Source organism: Phoca vitulina, unplaced genomic scaffold, assembly GCF_004348235.1.
Source record: "Phoca vitulina isolate PV1807 unplaced genomic scaffold, GSC_HSeal_1.0 scaffold6, whole genome shotgun sequence".
NCBI classification, from domain to species: Eukaryota; Metazoa; Chordata; class Mammalia; order Carnivora; family Phocidae; genus Phoca; species Phoca vitulina.
The window spans coordinates 57,802,284-57,820,492 of NW_022589709.1; the positions used below are offsets into that span (position 1 = coordinate 57,802,284).

Here is an 18,209-nt window from a genome sequence, read left to right on the forward strand (position 1 = left end):
AGAGCAGAGAGTATCACAACTTTAGTTCCAAAGAGAAAGAGATGGAAGGTGCTGGCAAAATCTAGGATCAAATCTCGGCATGTGGCTACTCTTGAGAGGAGGAAGACAACTAAGCTGAAGTCTGGCTATCCAAGGAGTTAGAATGGAGATGACATCTGGGACTCTTGAGTTGATAAAGGACTAGAAAAGCCTCTGGAAAACTGATCTGGAGTCACTTGGTTATTTAGTAACATCTTGCCTGGAAAGCAGTTCCCTTGACTTCTCTGTTGCCCTTTGCACCACAGAAAAAAAGGTCACAATCATTGCCTTTGCAACTTTTTAAAACATATATGAAACAACACACATTTTAAGTGATTTCTTGAGAAAATGATCATATTTTACAAATTACTGAAGAACTGAATTATTTTCTGGACAGAAGACAGTCTGCTTTTTTTATACTTTAAGATAGTAATAAAAAGAAAAACCTGTTTTCTGCAATCTTTTGTGAGAGCTTTAACTTTTACATATATAAAACATGTTATCATGATTCCAGACATAAAAATTATCTGTTAAGACAATACTGAATTTTTAAAAAAATCTCATGTACTGCATGGAGCACTGGGTGCTATACGAAAACAATGAATCATGGATCACTACATCAAAAACTAGTGATGTATTGTATGGCGAATAACATAACATAATAAAATGAAATTAAAAAAATAATAAAAATCTGATAAATCCCTAAGTGATTGAATGATGACAATGCATCTTAAAAATATCATCCTTCAAGACATACAAAGTAGAAGCAGCAGATGCAACAAAATCAGGCCCCTTCTTCTAAGAGCACAGCCTTTCTGAAGGCACACCCACCCCCCGCTCTGACACATTCAATCACATCACTTTGTAACTACACACAACGAGGAATCCATCACCCTGTATAGCTGCTCACTGTTAACATGGAAAGAAGATTCAACAGAACAGCGGGATCAAATCCTCAATCTTTCTGGGAGTAGATACGAAAAGATCTGAAAACACTTATGCCGGAGGCATTTCACCAGTAAAATACAAGGACGAAGTGTTAACAGGTTTTAATAATCAGGTACAGTTATGTTGGCTAGCACGACTTGTGCCCTCTTCATTAGATTTGTATTAAAATCACTCTAGCAATTATTTTTTCAAGTATTTTCTTTTTCTCCAAGTCATAAAACAACCCTGCATGAGGAAAGTAATTACCAACATTCTGTATGGGGGTCACTGAAAATGCTGAGTGGTGTTAAGTCCCAGAACATCTCTATCATACACCATTAATTCTTTTGAGAATATTTGTGTTTAATAAAAAATACAAATATATATATAATATAAATATAAAAAATACATCTTTATTTTTTGTTTTTACTTGAAATATTAATTTCCGCAGAATTCACTAAAAAAGGAAAAGGTAGATTTATGTTGACATACATGCTATGTTTTACTTGCATCATCTGGTTGATAGATCAATTGACTTTTATTAGGGATGAGATTTTAAAGGGCTTGTATGTAATTCTATGTTTCCCTTAGCAAGTTTTCAAAGCATGGGTGCCAAAGAAACTTACGCCATCATCCTTTTTATTCATGAAAGATTCTAAACTCCCAAGTCAAGAAATTTAAATAAATCGTCTATTTCTCCCACCAGCCCACAGCTATCAGCTAACATTAACAGACTTATACAAGGAGATATGAGATAAGGAGATACTACAAAAGGAGGTGTGGCCCTTAAATAGACATGGGGACTCTAATCTATAATTAACATTATCTTAATAAAAATTTACAGGAAATATACTAACTCAAAAACTGAAGGAAATGCAATCTATTATAAAGGCTAGAAGGAAGATTTGACTGAAATTCTTAAGTTTTCAAATAAAATACTGAAGACAAACCTAGGATACTTTAAGCATTAAATAAAGGTACAATACAAGGGAAAAGAGATTTTTTTCTATTATGATATTTCATGTAGTTTTACTTCGGGTTTTCTTATTTCTTATTTTTCATCATGATTAGAAACACCCAAACATTTGGACTTTTCCAAGTCTAGGTGAGAGTCCTAATCATGATTCAGAAGGCGGCAAGTTTTTAATTCTAAAGGCATTTCCTATGGCCAACTTTTACGCCATTAACCTCTAGCACATAGAGATGTAAGCTGGAAGCCAGTGAAAATTTATCCAGACACCTTCTTCAAGAACAATGATCCCGTATCCTCCAGGCAGCCTAAAGCTATAAAACGTTAAGAACCAAAATGGATAGTATTGAAATGTTCAGAGCAGATGAAGTTTTGGTTCTCAGATGCAAAGGCTGACATCATCCAAAAATTGGTCAACAAAATGAATACTATCTTCCAACAGTTACCATATACATTTCTAATACTCCAAGCTGAGATCCGCATCAACCTACCTTAAATATTATACTTATTCTTTAAAAAGGACATTGCCCCATCCACTCAATTATTCAACGTAGATACCAAATCCCAGTATTTCTAGACAAGCCCTTACATAGTACTAGTTGGTAACAAATCAACCCTAAATTTAGTGGAATGTTAAAGGCAATTAATTTCCTTCTGCAGCTTGCTAATATTAAAAAAAAAAGCTATAATTTATGCAAATATATTATTAGCCTTCAAAACAAAAGGTTGAAACAAACTATAAAGAAATCAGTTAAGGTTCATAAATCAGCTATTTTAAAACAAGACCATGACCTGAGTCAATGCAGTAAGATCTAGATCTAACAGAAAGTTTAGCTGATTTAAACTCTTCATCATCACGGCAAAAGTTTATCATTTACTTTGCATAAAATCCATGGCATAAAAACAATCACAGATTTCCCGAACATATAGAACACTAATTCTTGACTCAGATCCATTTATACTATCTGCAGACCAAATAATGTTTTTGCTTGATTACCTAAGAGAATTTTTTTTTTTAAATTAATGTTGTCCCAGGAATAAGTAAGCATTTTGGCTTATAATGCCCATAAGGACAAAATCTGGTTATCCTGTTATCAAGTTATCCTGAAATCATGAATATGTAACATTTATAAATAAATGCAAAGTGTCTGTTTTCTCATTACAGTTGACTATCATTAGTGCCTGAAAATCCTAACAAGTCAGAGAATAATCACATTACAAACTGTACAATATAGTAATAATAAGGAAACAAAATTAGGCTACTTACAAACTTCCTCTTCTGGGGAGACTCAGCTCCTTCTGCAAAAGAAAAACAAAACATATATATGAGAGGCCACATTAACCTTAGACTAGTAAGGCACTGAACGAGCAGATAGCCTATAATGTACCATCCTTCATTATGCTTGATTTAGCATTTTCCACAATGAAAAGATTTAATGTCATGATTTTATGCTGGATCCTTTCTTACATTGTTCTCTTTCCACGCTGTGTTCGCTGTGTTCAAAGTAAAAACATAGTTCATCTAAATTCCAAAACAGAAAAGACATTAATCCTCTCACAGCAAGGACAATACAATACAAAGTTGAGCTACATGGCCTTAGAATTGAGCATTGGGAAAACTGGAGGAACCAAAGGACTTATCCAAAAAGGAAAGAGATAGAAGGAGGAGCAGAAATTTTATAGGATTATAATTAAATGAAAGGTGAAATGAAAAAAAGCTGTTAAATCAGACTATTTACCCCCAACAGAAATAAACTCATGCAAGACACTGTGCATACCGAAGATTACACTTTATTATGATTTTCTTCAATAAAGCAAAAGGTGTCCTTCTGGTTTTATCTTAACGTAAATGCGATTTATGACTTTGGTGACTTAAAAGTAGGTTAATGAATCTCTCAAAAGGTAACCAGACAGCAACAATTAATAGAGTGCTTTAAATTCTTCAAAAGGGCGCTCTCACACTCACCACAAATTAAGATCACTCTCCACCTAACTATAGGGGAGACTGTGAAAACAAACAAAAAAGCCAACCAAACAAATAAACAAAAAGGGATACAGAAATATCTCCACCCACGAAGGAAGATTTCAGAAGCCTGGGTACTCAGGAATGATTACTTGATAACAATAATTAAAGAATAGGAAGCCATGAGTCATCAGGCTATTTAAACTCAAAAAGAACACAGTATAAATTTGAAAGACTTGACTAAATTTAGTTTTTCATTCCCATAATTACCTTTTTTTTCTTTTTTCTTTTTTTGCCTTCCAGGAGCTTGAGCATTATTTTTTGAAAGGTGTTTCCCCCTCAACTTCAAATTCACCTTTTCTGTTCCCTATTTTTATTGGATCCTTAAATGTGTGTCACAGACAGTGGCCGCAGATCTTACTTCTAAACAGCACAATTAATTCCAGCACAGCTTGCAGAACATGGCCTTGAAATGAGCAGACCAAGGGGAGGATGCTGCTTTAAATATAACACGCCTTACTTATTAACCGGCAAATATATTCTGATACAGTTATAATAATCATATCATTGTTTAATTACAAGAAGAAACAATGAACCATTTTAGAAGCAGGAGATCTTCCTTCTCTCTAGGGCCTCAGGGTTCAGGGATGAAATGCTGTATTTTTGTTTTGTTTCGCTTTTTTCTCTAATCCTTGATTATCTCCAAGAAATTACAGTGCTTGCTCAATGTGGATGCCTGATTGTGAAACATAAGTACACCTTCATTTACTAAAACCCCTAAGGACAAGAGAAAAGTCTCTGACCAAGACTGTTTTCCTTGGGAACTGAAATGTAAATAGAAAACCAATGAGCAATTCTCTGTATGTCTATCTTTGGTAATGACAAGCACTGAGAAATGTGTTTTTGGATTCAGGTTAAAAAGAGAAAAGAAAGAGAAAAACTCCCTGGAAGTAATCATTCACCAGACTGTGTCTATTAGAAAGGAATTACGGAAGCCTGCTGCCCAGCAAAGGCCTAGAGCTCGAGTAAGGAAACACTGTGGTCCCGTGAGTTGATCTGACAGCAGTGTAGCAAGAAAAGGAGGCAGGGCTGACGGGTTATCATTAATAACAGAGTAAATAAGATGCTGTTTCAACTCCATATGCAAATAGATCACTCAGATGATATGAGAGGCAAAGGGCCAAATGAGTGATCCCCAAATAGTTCAATCAATCATATTCCACCAAATGACCCAACCATAAGCTGGCGGCTCCGCTCCGAGAAAGAAACTGCTGAAACAGCAAGATAAGGGAGAAAAACCAACTCTGTTTTTAATCAGAAGTCTTTGCGATAGGTCTAGCATGATGAGTTCTAAACAAGAAGAAAGGTTACGGTGGGTGACCCGGCGCTGCTTGCTCCACGGGATGGCAGCCGAGGCTCCAGGATGAGGAGCAGAGGACATTTAATCGGCCACTGTCAACTGACCTGATGCTTCCACGCTAACCAAGCTGAAGGAGCTAATCCACCTGACGGTTTGAATGTCAGACTCGGGACTGGAAACTCAATTTGGTAGCAAATTGGAATCAGATGTGATGGTAATAAAGTGAGAGGAATGAATGTGCTGTGGCCAAGACCTTGTGAACAGTGGCTGCAAAAGGCGGCAGATACCAGGAGGACTAAGCAATTGCAGACCGAGCAAGGGCTGGCTCAAGCGTGGGGACCACATGCTGATCAATGCGCACCCCTCAGAAGTCAATGAGCAGCATCAAGGCATTTACTGCCGAAGCCCCTGTGGTACATTGTGTATGTGTCTTCATTTTATTTTCTTAATGTCAGGTGAAGGTCACTAACACATACTTAGATAATTAGGTAAGACATATGGTATTGGTCCGAGTCATAAACCAAAGCTTCTGCTTAGTATATCTGGAACACGCATTAATAATTTAGCATCAGGTAAGAATTAGGGGAGGGAAGAAGCGTGGGGCAAAGAGAATAAAGGTCAGGAAGTATCAACCTGAACTAAACAATATGGAATTATTAATCATCACAGGGTTAAAGACACTCTAAGAATACATTTAACAGCATTAAAATTTTTTTAAAAGATTTTATTTATTTATTAGAGAGAGAGAAAGCACAAGTAGGCAGAGTGGCAGGCAGAGGGAGAGGGAGAAGCAGACTCCTCGCTGAGCAGGGAGCCCGATGTGGGGCTCAATCCCAGGACCCTGGGATCATGACCTGAGCCGAAGGTAGATGCTTAACCGACTAAGCCACCCAGGTGCCCCAAAAACATTAAAATTTTTTAAATGGTTTTCATTGATACTGATTTCTCAGGGACTTCTAACATTTTTTTAGAATTGCTGTTTTTCATTACTTGCTCAACAGTACGATTTCCTTTGCCCCCCTTTCTGAAAGTGCTAACTAGCTTCTATGTATATTGAAAATAAGGGTGAAGAAAAGTTAATCTTGTTTGAGAATACTGTTACTTTCTTGTGATTCCTGGATAAGAGTGAAGACAAACAAGGGTCCCTCAAATCCAGTAGAGAATTCCTGGAGAATCCAGGAACAAAACAGCCCTAACAAATGATTCTGCTTCTCCCCCCACACCGCCAACCTTGGCCTCAAAAGGAGAAAATAACTTGTTTTATTCATGAACCCAAGAGAGAAAACTGCAATGTTTCATATGTACAAGCAATTTCCACAATGGTAATTTTAAAAGAATATACTATTTAATAAGTTTTTAAGAGTTATAGATACACAAATAGAACAATATGGCCACATATGTTTAGGGAACCTTTGAACTATTCTTTTTAACTAATGGGTCATTCTGTGATTTAAAAGAGAAAGGAGATTTGATTACAAATAATATACGTAGATAACCCCTCTCTAAGAGATGGAGCTTAATTCTCTTCCCCCTGAGACTGGGCTGGATTTAGTGACTCACTTCCAAAAATAGAATAGAGAAAGGGAAAATAACAACTTTTCAGTGGAGAAACCTGACAGACTAGGTCTTAACCAAGTGATCAAGGTTAACACCACCTGGTAAGTCATGTTGCTATCATGTGTCCCTGATATTATGTGACGAGAAGGGGCTTCACCTCTGTGGTTTTCTCGCTAAAAATCCTTAAGTCCAGTCTAATCATGAAAAAACATCGGGCAAACCCTAGCTGAGGGTCATTCTACAGAACACCTGACCAGTACTCTTTAAAACTGTCAGGATTGTGAAAAACAGGGAACATTTGAGAAACCGTGAGAGATTAAAGAGGGAGAGATGATGACTAAATGCAATCATGTAGGATCCTGAGCTGGTTTCTGGATCATAAAAAAGACCATTAGTGGAAAACGTGCTGATAACTAAACTCAGACTTTATTTGGATAATAGTAATGTACCAATGTTAATTTCATAGTTTTGACAAATGTATTAAGATTATATAAGATATTAACATAGTGAATGGGGTGCCTGGGTGGCTCAGTTGGTTAAGCATCTGCCTTTGGCTCAGGTCATGATCTCAGGGTCCTGGGATTGAGTCCCAAGATGGGCTCCCTGCTCAGTGGGGGATCTTCTTCTCCCTCTTCTCTGCCCCTATGCTTGTGCTCTCTCTCTCTCTCAAATAAATAAATAAAATCTTAAAAAAGAAAAGATATTAACATAGTGGAAAAGTATAGAGAAATTCTCTCAAGTGTCTTAAAACTTTTCTATAAATTTAAAATTATTTCAAAATTTTAAAATTTCTTTCTCACACAGAAGAGAGAGAGGTAGGGAGAAAGTTAAACTGGTGGGGAGGATGGAAGGGATGAACAAATAAATATCTAAATATTCTAAGCTTATTTTAAGGAAACATTTAATCCCAATTTTTAGGAGGTTATTCAAGTCACCTATGTGAGAGAAGACTTGGTTAGGACCATCCATGAAGATGGCGAGAAGCAGTCAGATTTGAGAAACATTTTTATAGAATCTATAAAAGAACTGTATGTGAAATAAGAGAGGAATCAAGGAAGACTCTAAAGTTTCCTGCCTGAGCAAATCCAGTTTGAGGACAGAATAGTTTAGCTTGGACATGTTTCATCCAAGATAACTCTAAGAATTCCAAAGAGAAATTTCCAAATAGGTGGCTGGACTTCTATGAACCTGGATTCAGGAAAGAGGTTGGGGCTGGAAATAGACTTTGGAGTTATTACCCTATAAGTTGGCATATAAAGCCATGGGCTGGCTGAGACAGGAAAAAACAGAAAGAAAGAGGCACACCTTTATGCACTGTCACGGGCACCTCAACATTTAAAATCTTCAAGTGGGGAGAATCTTGCTACACGTTGTTAAATGGTGCATTGCACAATGCGGCAACTAGGGTTCTTAATAACAAAGAAATTGAGAAAGGCTACAAATAAAAAAAATCTATTGGGTAGATACCAGCTCTCACACAGGTGACCGGATGGTAGCACAGAAAAGATCAGAAAATGGACAGGAACCAGGAAATTAAACCCCAGCGAACACGGCCACACTCAGGACATGCCCACAACTGAATACTCAACTCAAGCCCAGCCTCCAGGGAATGTAACTTAACTGCCTGTGCACCTTTCCCTCATCACTCCTAGTGGGTCCCCCCACCGCCCTCCGTGAGTGTTAGGATGATCACACCTGGGTCTCTGCCTCAGCTGTCATGGAACAGAGAAGAATGCTAGATCCCTTCACCAGCATAGTGGGAGAATTAGTCATTGGTAAGCTCACCATATCATTGAGAGTTACAACTACTCTGCATGGACAAACCACTGATTTAGGGAAAGAGTCCCAAGAGCCAAGATGTGCAGGGCAATGTATCAGGCACTATTAGGGGCACCTAAGGAGGAAACAAAATATGACAGATTTAAAAGCTAGCTGGGGAAACGCATACACACACAAGAAAAGAGATACCACTAGGTATGAGACTATGCAGTTTTACCCGAACATGTAAACGCTAACAGTGGACAGAAAATAAAAGGGGATGAGATAACTCAGCTCATGCAGTGGGTCTGAACACAGCCGGGTGACACATTAATATCATCCAGGGAGCTTTTAAAAATACCAATGCTTGAACCCCACCTCAGGAGATCTAGAGGGAGAGCGGTTTGTTTAAGCTGTTTAGTGGACGTTAGTGCTTATTTATTTATGTATTTTGAGAGAGAGCAAGCTGGAGAGGGAGGGGCAAAGGGAGAGAGAGAATCTTAAGCAGGTTCTGCACTGGCTTGACCTGGCATTAGGTTCACAGGCTCGATCTCACTACCCTGAGATCAGGACCCGAGTGGAAATCAAGAGTCAGATGCTTAACCAACTGAGCCACCCAGGTGCCCCAATACTTTTAAGTCCCCTGAAGGACAATGAATTTGCATAAATCATTTGCTTTAGGATTTTTTTCTTTAAGGAATATTAGTTTTCTTGCCATCATTACAATAGTGAACTTTTAGGTTTTCAGTTATTTCCTTTGCAAGGGGAAGCGCTGGAGGGCACGGAAAGGTACCCCCCAGTGGAACTCCCTCTACCTGGTAGGGTGTAAAATTAGTGAGGAGTACAGATTCATCTGGGAATTGGGCCTCCTAAAGAGGGGATTTGGGCCCCATTTTTCTGGCCTCCGTTTCTGAGGGTCACTTGTGAATCAGGTCAGTTCACACTACAGAACCAGACCTTACATGACACTTGGTTTAGAATCAGAGCAGTGTTAACGCTTATGTGCAAACAACGCTTGAAAACTCCAGTGAACAGCCCATTAAGTAATTGGTTTTCTGCCTTAGAAGCCTGTAGAAAAGCAGGAGGTCGACCTCTAAAGATCTGCTTGGACATTCACATCATTTAACCCGTAAAACGTCACTAAAATCCCTCAGTGGGAATGTGAGATGGGTGGAGAATCCCAAAGGATCTCCTCTTTCTTGCAGGTTCTATTTCATTCTATTTTTGTATCTATAAACACTTAAATGTATTTATTTGTGGTAGTAAAGCTCAACACAATCAACTGTAAAAGGTATACACAAAATGCTTGCTGGGTTTTCATATCCATTTTCCTTGATCAAAACCACATCCTCACTTTCTTTTAATAAAAGAAGAAAGTGGCTACCATCTTGCTTTCTTGCCAGGTTGGCTTTTTTCTGCTGTGAACCCAAGTAATCAGCTACTGTCCTCTTGACTTGGCATTAGGCTCACAGGCTCTTTCTATAGACAAAGTTTCTAAGTCACAATATGGCTATCTGTCTCTTTTGGTTTTAGAAGCTCTCATCAAAAACTCAGTCTAAGAATTCTACAACATAATCTCCCAGCTGTCTGACAGGACCCTCAAGTCTTCCCACTGAAAGCCCAGGGGAGACTAGCAATTGCCTTCTCCACAAAGCCAGGAGGTGCTGGGAGCAAAATCTGAATCAGTGTCATCCAGTTCCAATTCCCCCCCTTACAGTGCACTGTGAAAATGTCAGACAGGAGGGCAGAGTGTGTTGTGCCAGGCCCTGGGGATAAAGGACTCCATTTGCTATAAACTTTAATGTTGAAAAACCTGGAATAGAGGCCTTTTTCAAGTATGCAACAGGACCAAGGGAGGAAGTGATCAGTTTTCTGTAAGGAGGGTCAGTACTGCTTATCGCCCAATGATGCTACCTGTTATTTGTGATAACAAAACCTGCTGGAACTCACACTACTCTCAACCCCAAGGCTTAGCTCAGGTTCAGGGAAGCTAATGACAAAGTTCATTTGCTTTGGCCAAAGTAAGTGGGTTCAGAGATGGCATGTGATTCAATCTGGGAAAACAAGATGCAAAACAATATGTGTTCCAGGATCCTGGGAAAGAACTGCCTCCCTTTTCTGAGAGCTAGCAGGAAGGAAGGAGCACTAACCCCAAGAAGTTAATGGCAGCCATAGGGTAGACAGACATGGAAGGTGGCAGACAAGACAGACAGCTAGAAACTGGGTCTTGGGTGATACCTTTCATACATGACACATGAACCAGTTGATTCCCTTTACTGTTTTAACCAGTTTAACTTGTGTGTTCTGTTCCTTGCAGTTCAAATATTCTAAAGCGACACACTACTTGCATCTGGTTTTTCTTCAGCAGCAACTGGGAGTTGGCTAGGCATCCTCAGGAGTGGGCAAGAAAAGGGATATTCCAGAAAAGGGAAGAGATGTAGGAAGCCCAGGCGGAGCGAAAGAATACACAGCTCTTAGTAAATTCGGAATGGCTGGAACTGAAGATAGGAAGAAAAGTCAACAGGACAAGAATATGGAGGCAGAGACAGGGTCAAATCACAAAGTTCTTCGAAGAGCTTGCCTTTATGCTATTGGCAATGAGGAGTTCCTGTAACATTTTATTTTATTTTTTTCTTTTTTTTTAAAGATTTTATTTATTTATTTGAGAGAGAGAAAGAGACAGTGAGCACAAGTTGGGGGAAGGGGGCAGAGGGAGAGGGAGAAGCAGAATCCCCACTGAGCAAGAAGCCAGACACTGGGCTTGATCGTAGGACCCGGGGATCGTGACCCGAGCCTTAGGCAGACACTTAACCAACTGAGCCACTCAGGCACCCCTATAACATTTTAAATAGGAGAAAATAATGGTCAAGTCTGCATATTAAAAAAGATCACTTTGCCATCAGGGTGTCAAATGGCTTATTAAGGACAATCAGGAAAGGAATTAGGTGGCTTATAAAGTTGTCTGGGAAGCATGGTGGAGTAGGGACCAAGGAAGAGGCAATGGGGAGGTCAGAGAGGAGCAGATTCAAGATAGAAATGTGTACAGGATCTATAAGGTGTTGAGAATAAATGCTTAACTAATGGGAAGGTTTAGAACCTTAGGAGCTAAGGGCAGGGTGCCATGCAGAGATGAGGAAAAAGGGCCATCCAAAAGCACAGAGGACCTTTCAGAAGTTAAATAAAAGAAATCTGAATGGATGAGGGGATAGAAAATCCATTTAAGTTAGACCACAGGATCCCTGATGGGCAGGAACGTGAGATAAAGTTCCAGAGTAATGTAAGAGCAAGGGTCAACATCCTGGGTCTTTCTTACATGAAAGTTACACACCAATCATCACAAACCCCTTTTCTACTTTATGATTTGTACACACAGGGCAGAAGTGGTTTTTCTTTACTAAGCTCATCTGCCTCCCTCCACTTAAGAACAGCACCTCACATCCACTGTGTGCTGAACATGATCTCATTTCATCTTCACCAGCATTTCCATTTTACAGAACTGAGACAGAGACAGGTTAAGGAGCTTACACAAGGTCACAGAGCTGGTAAATGGCTTAACCTGTCTTTGAATACACATCAGCCAGAGTCCAGAGCAGTTTAATTATTTTTCATCCCCAAGGAAGACTTGGTCGATCTGCACTGGGACCCCGCCTCGTGTAGGCTATCAAGGTGTATTCGTAGTTGATAACACATTGGCAGTTACTCTCAGAAAGGGATGCTACAGATTTTTGCAGCTCTTTCTAAGCAAATTTCACACAAATTATTTCTTACAGATTGACTGTATTTGAAGCAAAGCCTTGAAAACACATTACTTTTAACACAGACCTATTAAAGTAGAAAAAAGCATAACGAGTCAAATATCCAGCTAACCCTAAGTAAATGAGCAAATTGAACAAGCTTCCTTTACTGGTTGCTGACATTTCCTAACAGGTTACACCTTTGACTTCAAAATATCAAGCATGGCAATCAGACATTTGTAACCACACTGCCTTCCAATTCCGTATTATGCACGGGAACTCTACTTCTAAGTCAGACTTTACACTTCCTACATGGGTTGCTGAATAATAGCTAGTACTTATATTACATCTCCAGTTTGCTAAGTGTTTACTACATACTAAAGTGAAGGGCATCTTATTTCCTGAGGGTTGGTAGCTTCCAGCACAGTCAAATTTTATTTTATGTGCTTATTTTGTTCTCTAAGAACAAAGGACTATTTCTTTCAAGAGAAAGCGTGTCCTTTTTGAAATGAAAGAAACTCCTTTAGATCCAATTGGAGGAGTCACAATCCTTCACAACAAAAGAAGCTAAATAAGAAAACATACTAGATCAGCCAAACTTTAGGCTAAAAAAAAAAAAAATATTTAAGCTAATTGTATACTTCATAATGATTAAATGGACAAGATATAGATTCACATACACGTATATTCTATCATTAAGTCAATGCTAGAAAGTGTCCTTAAAAATCTTCCTTTCCCTGTCTAGGACTCAGTCTCTTGAATTATAAAATGAGGATATGACAGTTGATGTCCTAAGGTGTTGAGAAGATGAATGAGAATACAGGTCCTGCATTAAGCCCAGGTCTCAAACACGAGAGCACCCTAAATGTCAGCTATTGCTATGTTAGCACGCTACTCACATTAGACGAGGCACGTAGGGCACAAGGGAAGAGCTCCGAGAAACAGAAATGAGGAAAATCAAAGAAGGAGCAGAAAAGACCCCTCCTCCTCTCTCTCTCAATGTGGAACCCAGCCACTGTTCTGGGAACCACCTGGAAGATTCGAAGCCCATCGGGCTTCAGTGGAAAAATACACTGTTACTCATCATCAGGAAAATGCCTGTAACAGGAGATCAAACGCAAAGTCTAGATATTTAGAATTTTAATTGCCTTTAAGAGAGTGCAAGTTTAGAGACCCTTCAGGACTATAAAATTAAGGTCACTGTGGACAAGTTTTGTGATTTTCTTTTTTCCCTTAGAAGAGTCTTATGAAGATCTTGATAAATACGCGTATCTGCCCTGCCACTTAACTATGTTTCTTGTTACTTGGGAAAGCCTGTGACCTACAGTGAGCTTAGATAAAAAGCCAACACCGCACAGCTGTGCCCCACAAGGCTTCACAATTTTTTCAGTTCTTCCATCCATTACCCGCAAATTATAGTAAATTCAAAGTATTGATCTGCACACCCCTATATGGGAAGAAAGTTACCATCGACTTTTATTGCTTATTGTTGGTACAATTCCCTGGAATCAATAAAAGCTGCAATGTTCATAAGCTTCTAAAAAGCTAGTTAATATAGTGGATATGAGACACCCCGTAGGATCAGTATAAATCTACAGGATTCTTCAATAGAACAGTGGCTGGCAAACATCTTCAAGGTTCAAAAGCTTTATTTGATTTTAAAATCTTCTCATTACCCAGGAAAACACATCTGTGACTGGGAATAAAAATTAAGCAATTAGAGAGAACCCCACTTAACGGATCTTCACTTTTACCTTTTGGTTCCCTTGCATTCCCACACTGATGTCACTGTCCAATCCAGAGGCAATTATTAAGAGTTGTGATCATTTTTTAAAAAGTGTATCTTAACACCAATTTAAGATAAGTTTCCTTGACAGTAGCTTCCAGGTTCGATCAAAGGAGGCCAGTTTGCCCATAAACAATATTTCAACTGCCCCTAATTCAAAGAATCAATATCCTTTTATGAACCAATTTTTAAAAATCAGACAATAATTCACAGGTTCCATTAAAAGTATGGACAACCTTAATACAAAAAGAAAAGGGCTTTTTATAGAACCAGGAACCAGAATTGGATGAGACTATCTGACCAGTGATAGAGAATTTATTCAGCTGAGATTAATCATTTTTATTTACTAAGGACACCTTAGAGTTTATCTAGCAGTCACTCTTCTGAAAGCCCATTTTAGTGTAGAAATTTACTGGCAAATCAGCTCCAGGGAGCTCTTGAAGTGCTGTATGAGGCTAATACCCACAAGTCTGCTTTCTTCTGACACTCTTCTCCATCTAAATGCAAAAGACGACACTTAAAATGTACATACAAAATGTACGAGGGTGATGGAAGATTAATGACACACATATTCAAATAATCAATAATGTGACTTAAGCCTTTAATGGTACTGAAATTTATTGTAAGGAGGTCACAGAATAAAATAAACAATTGGCTTATGGGGGATATATTTTACTTAGTAATAGGTCCTATTTGTTAAAGGGCACGGTATCTGACTTTTAAAATTATTTTCCCCAATGTGGTATTTCAAGTAACAGCACCTGGAAGATGCTGGCATTGGGAGCCCCAAGACTGATGAACACGAGTTAAGGTATCTCCTATTTCCTACTTTGCACCTCCCCCTGCATAACCACCATGAAAACCGGCACTGCTCTGCCTGCCGCCACAATTCCACCCATCAGCTCTGCCCTGGTAAGTGCCAGGCACTGTGCTCCATGTTTTCTCATACAGGATTTCACCGGAGACTCACTCCAGCCCCGCAATTACAGAGAGCGTTACCACCACTTCTTCTGTTGGGAAAACCGAGTTTTGGAAAAGTTACACTGTGATTTGCTCAAGGTCAGAGGCCTCGTGAAGGACAGCAGAGCAAAGACACAAGTGGGCTGATGGACCCTGTTTCCATACTGCACCAGTCGTGGTCGTTCAATTGGCGAACACTTTTATGGGAGAAATAATAAATCCTTATTTATTTAAACTGCTATTAGTTTTCTGTTGTTTGCAGCTAAATATATTCCTGATACTCTCCAAAAAGAGTTCATACTGAACTTTTCAAGTCACCTTTGGAGCAGTGTATCCAAAGGCCCACTAGGCATCGAGACAATCCTGGCACCACCAATTATGAGCATTAGAAGGGCTGGTGTTTGCTACCCAAAGAAAATGACCAAATGTTCTCGAAATTAAGATTAGATTCTATGAGAAACAAAAACTTTGACAACATGGATTACAGATCTGTCGATGTGGTTCCTTTTTTCAAAACAGATTTGGGAGGGCTGCACAGTGTGCGTTAATGACTGAAGTTAACTAAAGAGACTCCAAACTTAAGGGCATCACATTTGTGACAGTTAATTAGCAGAAAATATTACACTGCAGTGAAGTTTCTGCCTTTAAAAAAAAAAAAAAAAAGGCATCGAAAGCAATAAAAGGCTTCCGGTTTTCAGTTGCTTCTTCCCAGACTGAATTCTGTTCTCATTGCAAAGACAGAATCCTTCTCTCAAAGTCAAAATGATCCCTTGTGATGTTTTTGGATCACAAGGATTACAAAACGGGTGGATGTTTAAATTTGGGACCTAAGAAAGTTTTCATAAGGTGGCCTCTCATTTTTGTTGACTGAAAAAATAAAGCAATTTCCAAGCAGGAAGATTTTCCCTTTGTAATATGTGAATGTAGCCATTTGTAATTCAGGGGTGAACTGAAGTGGTTTCCACTTTGGTTTCTATTATACTAATTAGGTTCTTCCTTTGAAAAATCAGAAGCATAATAGACCTTACTGTACTGATATGATTACTATATCACACAGAAGCTCTGTGTTCTCATGATGGATTACACTGCATTACTTTGGAAACCTGAAACTGACAGTTGATTTTGGACTCACTGTCTATTGAATGAAAGCAAACAACAATAACAGTAAAAGCTGAGAAGACATATGTGTAGGATACTGAAATAGTCGTATGCTTATCTCATTGAAACTACAGTGAATAAATTAAAAAAAACACAACTGACAATACTATACAATATCATGAACAAAGACAGGGAATCAACTGTAGATCATTAAAGAATACAAAGTCACAGGCAGTTGAACTATCTTTGAAAGCCACACTATTTAGAAAAGCTCATGGGGGTGCCTGGGTGGCTCAGTCGTTAAGCGTCTGCCTTCAGCTCAGGTCATGATCCCAGGGTCCTGGGATCAAGCCCTGCATCGGGCTCCCTGCTCCGCGGGAAGACTGCTTCTCCCTCTCCCACTCCCCCTGCTTGTGTTCCCTCTCTTGCTGTGTCTCTCTCTGCCAAATAAATAAATAAAAAATCTTTAAAAAAAAAAAAAATAGAAAAGCTGATGAATTTACACTAATGTTTTTAAAGGGTTCTACCACTTTTAAATGCTAGTTAAAAAAAGAAAAGTAAACTTAATTACACTAAATTGAATTATTTATTGAACAAAAAAAATAGTACCTAAGTAAAACAGACTGTTAAAGAATTAGATCATTTTTTTAATTGAGATATAATTAACATAGAACATTGAGTAAGTTTGAGGCGTGCAACATATTGACTTGATACATTATGTTGCAATATGGTTGCCACATTCTACAGTGTCGCATAATTACTATTTCTTCTAGTGGTAAGAACAATTAAGATCTGGTCTCTTAGCAAGCTCCATGTTTACAATAGTTTTATGGTCTATAAGCACTGTACTGTATATTAGATGTCCAGGACTTATCTACTAGTTTCAGTATGGACTCTTAAACCACATTTCTTCACACCCCCAGCTCCTGGTAACCACCATACTTCTGTTTTTTCGAGTTTGGGTTTTCATAGATTTCACATAGAAGAGATTATAGGTCTCTTTTAAAGAAAGAATGTAAATACAAACCTCTGTGCTAAATGTGATAACACTAGTTGAATCAAGTTGATAACCCACACATGTCTAGGCTCACCAGGAGGAAAGTGCTTAAGTGGCAAAGTCTCTGAGAGGCAGCCAGGCAAAGTGGCTCAGAATACTTGGCTTAGGAGTGGTGCCTGGGTAACTCAGTTGGTTAAGTGTCTGACTCTTGATTTCAGCTCAGGTCATGATCTCAGGGTCCTGGGATCAAGCCCTGCATCGAGCCCCTTATTGTATCAGGCTCCCCGCTCAGCGGGGAGTCTGCTTGTCTCCCTCTCCCTCTGCCCCACCCCCTGCTCTCTCTCTGTCTCAAATAAATAAATCTTAAAAAAAAAAAAAAAAAAAGAATACTGGTTTAGGAGTATGGCCTTGGGCAAAGTACTTAACTTCTCTGTGGCTCTCTTCTCTCACTGGAAATTATAGGTAATAATAGCCCAGAGTGTTATTGTGAAGATTCAATGAAATAATACACATAATGTACCTAGAAAAGTGACTGGCATACATCGAGCATGCTAATACTAGGTTATTATTCTATTTTAAATATTCATGCACAAATCTGACATTGCAACCTTAAGGTTTTGCAATTTAAAAGTATAAAGTGTTCATCTACATAATAGGTAGTTAGGCTGATGTATCTTCTGTGCACCAAAGGACAGATGAAAACCAGTAATAAATTCAAATATTCTCTAAGCCTGCTTAAATGAAAGCTTAAAGAATCTATCTTTGCATTTCTTATTGATACTCTCAGGTGCTTTCCAAATGAGCTCTGCTTCTTTAAAACTAAACCAAAACAGATTACCCAGGCAGTTGTAAATGCCATTTATCAAGCATGAAGTCCATCTCAGTGGAAACCAAACTTCCTCAAAAAGCCAGATTCCATTTTTATCCCCACACATGCTAAACAAGTTGGCATATGTTCCAAGGATTCTATTGTGCATATTTTAAACAGACCCTTTTTACCATGTGTAGGTTTCATTAAATTACAAGTGAAAAGGTATTTCTTGCTCTGACCGGGGAATAATGCTAGATTTGTTGTCTACTC

At 38.7% G+C, this 18,209-nt stretch overlaps 1 protein-coding gene across 6 annotated transcripts in view; it reads right to left on the reverse strand.

Moving 5' to 3' along the window:
• The window catches only part of MAST4 (microtubule associated serine/threonine kinase family member 4), a 543,729-nt gene that overhangs the window by 249,957 nt on the left and 275,563 nt on the right, over positions 1-18,209 (reverse strand). For all 6 annotated transcript variants that reach the window (XM_032404301.1, XM_032404300.1, XM_032404298.1 and 3 more), the window contains one exon: positions 3,183-3,214. In XM_032404301.1, coding sequence (XP_032260192.1) covers positions 3,183-3,214 — 32 coding nt within the window. The remainder of the gene's footprint in view (positions 1-3,182; positions 3,215-18,209) is intronic.